Source organism: Montipora capricornis, chromosome 7 (assembly GCF_036669925.1).
Source record: "Montipora capricornis isolate CH-2021 chromosome 7, ASM3666992v2, whole genome shotgun sequence".
In the NCBI taxonomy this organism is placed as follows: domain Eukaryota; kingdom Metazoa; phylum Cnidaria; class Anthozoa; order Scleractinia; family Acroporidae; genus Montipora; species Montipora capricornis.
Genome location: NC_090889.1, coordinates 44060290 through 44069292, shown reverse-complemented (window position 1 = coordinate 44069292; position 9003 = coordinate 44060290). Strand labels below are relative to the sequence as shown.

Sequence of the window (9003 nt, the reverse complement as noted above, 5' to 3'; positions counted from 1 at the left end):
GACACACACAGTTAGGCTAGGCGGGTGTTGACTCACAAAGCCCACAAGCGTTCTAGGCAAGAATGCAACCAATGTTAGCGCCATTGTTGTGGTTGACCATTGCTCTTGCAAAGTAAAAAAAAAAGGCGACAAGTGGGCCGCAAACTGAATAACTGTACAATGAACATCAATATGTCTGCATGCACTATTTTTAATGAACAAAAATAAAACCTATTGAGTATTATCACATGATCTGTATTGGGAAAAATGTACGAGCGAAAAAGGTTTTAGAGACTAAATATTTTGCTTGCCTCCTTTTCTAGGATCTTTACTGTTCGATCAATGGCCAGGATGCGACAAAATTGTAATGAAACAACGCAGGCTATAAAAATTTCAGTACGACCCTGGAGAGGCGCACAGAGGCCAAGAGAAGAAACGCATAGGGAGGGGTACCTGCTTCGGCTGAAGGTCAGGTCTCCATCAATGCAAGGTCACGGGTAGCCTCGTTGTCATAAAAAGGCCAGGTTACTTGGCAAAACACCATAAATCGCAGAAACCACGCAAGCTCTGTACAACCTCTAATTTCGTAGGACCGGTATAAGATGCAACTCCAAGGCCCATGTTTCTGTTGTAAACTGTTTAGTGCCTATTGCTTTCTGAACCAATAACGAGAGGCGTTCTAATACCTACGCTCCAACCCATAAAATGACCAATATCTTTATTTCGGACCCAGACTTTCTTTCAAGCAATCTCAGCACCAGATACTTAATTACAAAATGACAGATACCATAGAAGAGGTATTTGGCTGTTTATTGAAATATCTGTTATTTGTACAACCTTTTCCCAAGTATGGAACAAACGAATACCGTAAATCTTCTATTATTCCTCTGAAAAGGAAGTGGGGGAGGGGAAAGTGGGGCTTAATTTACGGTAGTGGGAAAGATAACAATTGACATTATTAACCAGTGTAACTCGATCAATGACGACGGCAAAAACATCCAAAATTTAAGCACTCTTTCTTCAAATGGCAAAGCCCAGTTCATAATCTTCCCTGTGACAAAGAGTCTCACAAGCTGGTAATTAAATACTACTCCATTCTTTCTCATTTCCAGAGGCGCGATCCCTTGGCGCTGGCCAAAAGGATCGCGGATCTGGAAACGAAAACGATTCTATCCGTCTTTTGAGGATATGCACAAAAGAGAAAAGATTATTAACCCAGTGCGAGCACCAAAATGAGAGAATAACACAAGTGCACCATTTGAGAAAACTTTACCATAAATTTACATTTCATTTTCAGAATGAATGAACTAATGAAAAGCGAAACACGTCATTCGAAAACGGACTGGTTTCCGCTCGTCATGGCGCGACAACTAACGCACGGAATAGTCTGGACTCGACTCTTAGGTTGAATTTTTAAAACAACCGTACCATACTCGCATACTACGTCATCGCATGTTGGTGCAAAAAATTCTCTCATTACCTTCCATTGGAGATTTTTGATCACTTGGTTTTAAATCGAAAACTCGGCTTATTCCAATCATCTTGCCATCAAGAGCAGAATGGCCGGAATGCTATTCCATTCACACAGCTTAAACAAAATTGGTCCTATTCGAATAGGATAACGGACTATCACATTCCCACTGCATTAGAATAGTTTAAGATCGCGCTCAATCATTCCTTTCCTCTTCTAGCAGTCTACCTTCTGCCACGCTTCGGTGGAACTCGTTAGCCTAAAGACAACAATACACGAGCCTTGTACTGGATAGATTCGTTTTTCGAAAACAGAGCTCTCTTTAGGTTTTCCCGTTAACAAGTGAAGCCATCGGTAAATGTTTTACTTCCGCTCAACCAAGAACAAATGTCCAGAGAACAAGACATCTGTTCACACATCGTTAAATCGCGATCTAGCCTGTGAAGAGCAAAACAGGAGTGAGAATTAGAGTGGAATGATTTAGGGTAAGCACAGATACAGATACACAAATCTAATTGTACTCAAATGAAGAAACGACCACTCTGAGTGGTATACAAACTAACAAAAAGCCGAGCTAGGGAGAGAGAGGCATCGGTCTATCCCTGAAATGACGTCACTGGATGTTTTGCATTCCAGTTTGAACGAATTATTGCAATGCAAAAACAGTTTATGACGTCATGTCAATAAAAGACCAATGCCTCACACTAGCTCGGAAGTGGGACATGATTTGGTTTTGTAAAATTTTACGGCGCTCTTTAAGGGCCCACAGACGAATTTTTCGCGCGTTGCTAAGGAAGTGAAATGTTACTTCCGGTGACTGACGTCATCATATCGTGAACTGACCAGAAAACCCACTCAAAAGCAAAAATCACCGCACGAACTGTTGTTTGCATCGAAAGTTTTTCCTCGCCCTTCCTCGCGCTCGTTCTCAGATCAAGTGCGCATGCGTAAACGAAAATTTTTGCAAAGGGTTAATACATTTTTCTTATCAAAGTTAAAAATAGAGGTTAGGGGCTCTTCAAAATGGAGCCCCTTTTGACCGCATACATAAATAGCGGCCAATAAATTATTTCTTTGATCTAGTGCTAATAAGACTAGCTTGCATGGACCAAATACAAAAGAAATGCTGCTTTAGAGCAAGGCTTGCTGCTCTCGAGAAGGCAAAGAATAATTTTTTGGCCGCCATTTATGAATAAAATTAAAAAAGTAAAGTCCCTGCTTACGAGCCAGAAGGCCCATCAGGTCGGCACTTATCTCCGATTTCATTAGCATGAGGCGACTAGGAGTATTATTACCCCCCCCTGCATGGGATGCTAGTCCATCCAGTCCTAGTCCATGCTAGTCCATGGGATGCTAGTCCATCGCAGGGTTACACTCAGCATTTCGCCGCTACCCATTTATACACCTGGGTGGAGAGAGGCAACGTGAGAGTGAAGTGTCTTGCTCAAGAACACAACACAATGTCCCCAGCCTGGACCCGACCCCGGACCACTCGATCCGGAGTCGAGCCCCCTCACCATGAGGCCAGCGCGCCTCCCATCCATTTATGAACTATAGCCAGAGCATCCATATTTATTTTGTCCGGTATATTTCAATTGTTAAATTTCCTAGCCTTGCTTCACTCTAAGCCTAACCGTAATACGAATTTCGCTTTCACTTATTATAACACACCAGTTTCTTGAGTTTATCTTTGTAGCTGTCCGACGAAGAAGCCCCAAAGTTGCTACCTTTGAGACCAAGGCCGGCATTTTGACTTCGCATCTTTGCCTAAAGAAAAAGAAAACAAAAGTGTACGCGACCATCTGCCAGACGGCCTCATAGGTCAAGATTGCAAAGCAAGTGCAGCGGTCCTGGGTTCGAGTCCCGGTTCATGCTTGGATTTTTCCAGGCTTTTCTGCAACTACTCAAGTAACTTCACAAACTGCGATGATCAGTTTCACTAAGCATTACATAGTCGCAATTCAAATACATGAAATTTCATATAGGCAGTTTTCAATTGAGTGTCGCAAAACGAATACCAAAGTAATTACTACAATCGATCACAGTAGGTGCAAACAATCCGAATTCGTAGCAATTCCATGTAACTTGCCAGAAGCGCAGGAAAAATCGCGCGCACAAGTCAAGATTGGTTTGGTTTTCCTTCACATTGGTTGATAAACTGGCGCGAGATATTTAAACCAATCACCAAGCGTAGCAATTGCAATCGCGTATTAACTTTGGACAATCATTTGAGAACTGTTCTATTCTCTATCACACGATCTGTTTGGTGTTGGGTTGTAGTTTCTGGAAAACAATGTGGTCCAATAGTTTGCCAGAGAGCGCTGGATGTACATGAGGGTTAAATGCTTTACAGCCGCTTTCGAGAAAGACCTACAATCTTAGACAGACTAATATGGAACAGAAATGCATCTTTCAACCTAAATCAAGGATGAAGCCGCGTGAAGGCCAAAACGTGCCAGGGAGGGGTGGTCTCAATTTTCCATTTAATCTGTCCAAGATTGTAGCAAACACAACCCAAAAGGAGGAATGGGGTTTGCCTGCGATGACCAGGTGGATCTATCCACAGTGCACCCGAGTTCAATTCTACACTTTGCAAATTAGCCAATAGCCTGCCCCTTTTTTGGTTTGGTTCATGCCACTATTCTGCTTGTTTAAGGACGGTGCCTACTACTGTTATTGCGCATACGTTCTGCGCATCTCGAGATGCTCGGAGTTTTCTATGGGATATTTTCGGACAGTTTTAAAAGTATGCGGAGAAAGTACAACTTAGTAAGTGTTCTCGGTATCCAAAACGAAAATGGGGGGGGGGGGGGGGGGAAACAAGCATTTTTAAGAGATAGTTAAGCGTCAATTTGGAAAAGAACCCATACATTGCTTTGTATTTTAAAGCTTTTTACATATATTGTTGATTAATTATCTTTGAAAAATGCGTGATTACCCCCAATTTTCTTTCTGGATTTCAATAACACTTGTTAAGATCTGCTTTTCCTGCATATTCATAAACCGCGCAACATACCTTTATCTTTTAAAGTGCTACTGTGATCAAAAAATCCCTTCTTTTTTTCCTTCAGTATTTGAAAGTATGGCTGGCAAAATTTTAAGCTTTCATTTTTATCCAAAGTTTTGGATTTCATCCATTACTCACGTTCCAAACTGACCGATTGGACCTCAGAGGGTTGGATCTAGGGAAAAGTGACGCGTTTACTCACTGGCTTAAAACTTCAGCGTGTAAACGCAGCTTATTATCTATGCAAAACACGAGTTTAAAAGTCTAAAAGCCCGAAAACTCCGTGCTGCATATTAATTCAGCAGCGTACACACGCACTGCGTTCTTAAACTATTGAGTCTTTGACGTCATTTTCTCCTCGATCCAGCTCACTCTAGATTTTAAAGTTAGTAATAACGGACCATTAAACAGGAAAATTGCAGTTAAAATAAACAGGTTTCCTTTTTTAAATCACGGCTTAAAACTTCGACCAGTTACTGTTTAGTTAACATAGTTTTGAAATCCAAACGAAAAAGAAAAATTGCTTCTTTGGTCATAGTAGCACTTTATGACACAACTCCACAAGCTACACCTTTGAAAAATCACCGTTCACCGGTGCTGCCTCGGCGATACTCGGAAAAAATCCGAGCGCCTGTTTGCAGGAGTCGAGCATACGACAGTCCGATTATTAGTTCGGATGCTCTATCACTGAGCTGTAGGAGACTCGTAATAGTTGAGCCATTTAACTATGTTTAGGCGATCATAGGCCATTTCCGAGTTCATGTCTGCCTCCTCTTCAAAGCGAGTCTAAGTGCGAAGTTTTTGTGATCATAATTAGTTCTACTTTTCAAATGAATGAAAACTAATTTTCATAAGAAAAACTTCGCACTTAGACTCGCTTTGAAGAGGAGGCAGGCATGAACTCGGAAATGGATTATTGTCCCGCTATAAAACTAAGAAAGACTAATTGTCGAGATGGTGCCTACCTCAATCGGATCAACAATCCCTTGTCCAGCTTTGCCAAGGCCACTCCCCTCTGTCCAGCCCATGGCCTGGTATTGAAACGACGAAGGAGAAGAAGTAAGTAACCAAAATGTACTTGACATTGTAATTGTAGGGATTTTGTAATCAAACTATCCTAGCTTATTTCAGTTTAAGATAATATGGGCTGTCTGTCATAACTGAGTTTTGCCTGTCTGCGTTTGAGCAACTACAACAACAAGCTTTATTACCATTTTTTAACTGGCAACTGTGTCAACATCGACTTAGTTTCAAGTGTAGCCAAAGGAAAACATTCTACAGGCTTATCACGCTATCTTTCGGAAACACTACGTCAATGAAAAAAAAAGTCTATTGAGTGGAGCTTAAAACGAAAAAGTTCTTTCACATACGTTCTTGAGGTCATGTTCAATTCGGCTAATAGCCATCGATATTCAAATTTAAGCAGGAAACTACAGAATGCAAAAATACCTTTAACATTTGATTTCCAATGTTACTTGCTCCAATTCGCTCTGCTGGGGGCGCCTGTTCGTAGGTCCTGTTTGAAAAAGATACTTCTTGGTCGCATTTGACTACCAATATTTTTATTAGCACTCAGTTGCTCTATTTCCTATTAATTTCACCCTATTTAGTAACACGAGACAATAGGGCCGATTATACGAGAGAAAATAAGCCGCGGCTTACTCTGGCCGCGGCGTACATAATACGCGAAAGGAACTATTTATACGAGTTTTAAGTCCAAGGCCAGGATAAGCCGCGGCTTGAGAAAGCCGTGAACGTTGATTTTGTACCGTTTATACGGGGTGTTTGCGTCTTATGTAAGCCGCGGCTTATTTTCTCTCGTATAAACGGCCCTAATAAAATTCATATCTTCGAGCCAGAGTGTAATTTTCTTTTTATTACTTAGACGGAGTGTTTTACTCACCATTTTTCACCGAGCATAAAATTTATCACAAATTCTTCCAGCTAGGTGGCAGGAATTTCTTTAATTTTCGCATTTCTTCTTTACTGACTGTTTGCACAAACAACCATGCAAAGGTAGGAAATGACGTCATCAATATCCTCACAAGTGAGGACATGGAAAAATACGCCACTCGGGTCCCGGATGTAGTTTCGTATTTATTTATGAGTGGTGCATTTTCCAGTAAAACGCACCTGTCTATATAATAAATGAAATTTTGATATATTGGAACGGAGGTTATGTAGACGTGATGACGGCAGTTAAACGAAGCAACTTGGGCACTTGCGAAGGAAGACTGGAAACAACCAGGCTTCAACAGGATTCTGAAATCGAGTCCCGTTTGAGCCCAGGTTTTTTCAGGCTTCTTTTGCAACAGCTCAAGTACTATCATCACTTTCCTTGAGAATTGCACATACTCGACTACTGTAAGTATCACTGTTAAATTCACGCATTTTCACTCACTTTCAGCGGTACGTAAGGCCCTATTATAAATCAATAAATCATCGCCTTCATATTTTTTACAATATATTCTCTACTCTGAATGCCAAGTTCTTACAATTCAGTTCGACAGGTCGTTGCTAAGCACCGGCAAAAAAAGACGGCAACTTTAACAGCTGAGTTGGCGCAAAGTTGAAAGCACGTGCCCTCGACAAGTTCTTTACTATCTCCACCTCAACTGCTGACACAGTTGTATCGTTAAAAATGCTACAATGATTGCTTTTCTTTTAGATTAATAGTTCTAGTGACAGTCGAGTTTTCAAGAAGAACGTATGATTCTATAAACATAAGTTTCACTCTCTCTATGCCGTTTACCAACGCCTGAGTTTTGTCGGTCATCTTTGATATGTTCATTTATTATATACTCTGTCAACAGAATATCGCGTTTCTGATTGGTCAAGGACGAATGCAAAACTAGGCTATACAGTACATTTAGCAATTATTGAATGAGACTGAGTAGGATTTTAAGAATTCTGCAGGTCGAGGAGGGTGTTATCCACCAAGGCCAAGGTGGATAACATCCTCTGAGATCTGCAGAATTCTTCATATTCTACGAAAGCCGAATTCAATAATGGCTTTATTATTCATTCAAAATATTTTCTTCGCTCAAACTTCTAAACCTACTCGCAGTCATTTTTCTGCTTAACAAAAATAACACAATCTCGTCCCCAGTTTTTTTCGGTCAACGGTTCAATAATAGACCTTATTCACTATAGCTGCCATGTTGGATGCAAATTAGCTACACACTTCTGAGGGGGCAAACAACACAAGTTCGAGAGGTTATAACGAACATCTTAGCCACACAGATGATTTGTTTCATGTTCATTGAATGTTTATCACCTAAGTAGTAAAACAGAATGCTTGCACAAGTTACTTCGATTTTTTTTTACTGAAAAATTAGCAGATAACGAAGTAGAAAGTCAAAATGTCGGAGGCAATCAAAAGACATAAAATTATTATAAAAGGTACTTAATTCTAAATTCTAAAATGTACTTTTAGCAATGTTAATTCAATATTTCGACGTGCCGATTTTCCGCAATTTGCCGTTATTCCAATGTTTGCCCCCCAGCATAACACATGGATAATTTGCATGACAATTTGAAAACCAACATGGCCGCTATCGTGAATAAGGGCTATTTGCAGCGGGCTGCACTTTTGACGTCATTTTGACGTCATCGGTTTAATAAACTGCAGCGGGCTTCACTTTTGACGTCATTGATTCAATATGACGAAGTTTCTTTCCAAATTTGGTGAACAGCAGCTGGTTATGGTGAATTATGCGTGTGGTTTTAACCAATCAGAAACGGGGAAATATTTTGAATGAATAATAATAGAGGTTATGGATTGCAACACAGAAGTTGCTATAGAAACAGCGACGGAGCAATTTTGTTGAGTATATAATAACCTTGGACTAACCCCTGAGGGGCGAAAGTGTTAACTCCACTTTAAACAATTTCGCCCAATTGATTATCAACCGGAATCCTTTTACCCGAAGCGTGCTAACCTGGTGTTGAAGTAGCAGAGCAGCAAAGTAACAAACCAGCTTCACTGCTCTTCAATTTTCAAACGCGCTTCACGGTCGATTATTTTCCTTACCCTGTGGATCCGCCTCTTCGCTTTGGTGGCAATTTGATCTTCTGAGCTTCTGGCTGGCCATACTTCTCTCGTCTTTCCTTAGCTCTATCGCGGTACTTATTCTAAACAACAAAAAGGAGTCGAGTTCAGCTAAGTAACCCAGACCTGGTTTTAGCAACATCAAGCAACAGGTATTATTTTCAAAATATCTGCTATGGTAAGTGCAAGTTAGTACCAAGATTTTGCAAGGGTGGGGGGGAGGGGGGCAGGGACAACGAGCAGGAGTACTGACATTGGCCACGGATTAAAACAAAGCCTGCCTCGAACAACGTGGTCAAGAAGGGTATGCAACAAAGGCTAAAATCGTCTTTGACGGCCTAGACAATATCACAAGTTTTCTGTTGACAACTGCGTACCTCTCGTTCTAGTCTCTCATAAGCTTCTAGCTCTTCATCTGTCATTCCCATCTTTTTGTGGATCTCTAAGTTTTGCTGCAGAGCAGAGCAAAATATTGTAAACAATCATGTACAAGTA

General features: G+C 40.8%; 1 protein-coding gene across 2 annotated transcripts in view; it reads right to left on the bottom strand.

Moving 5' to 3' along the window:
* Window positions 1–773: 773 nt before the first annotated feature.
* The window catches only part of LOC138057257 (RNA-binding protein 5-like), a 62553-nt gene continuing 54323 nt past the window's right edge, over window positions 774–9003 (bottom strand). For both annotated transcript variants that reach the window (XM_068903298.1, XM_068903300.1), the window contains exons 23-28: window positions 8886–8960; window positions 8491–8591; window positions 5907–5973; window positions 5423–5488; window positions 3122–3217; window positions 774–1888 (exon numbers count right to left, since the gene is read on the bottom strand). In XM_068903298.1, the coding sequence (XP_068759399.1) occupies window positions 1862–1888; window positions 3122–3217; window positions 5423–5488; window positions 5907–5973; window positions 8491–8591; window positions 8886–8960 (432 nt within the window). In that variant the 3' untranslated portion in view covers window positions 774–1861. The remainder of the gene's footprint in view (window positions 1889–3121; window positions 3218–5422; window positions 5489–5906; window positions 5974–8490; window positions 8592–8885; window positions 8961–9003) is intronic.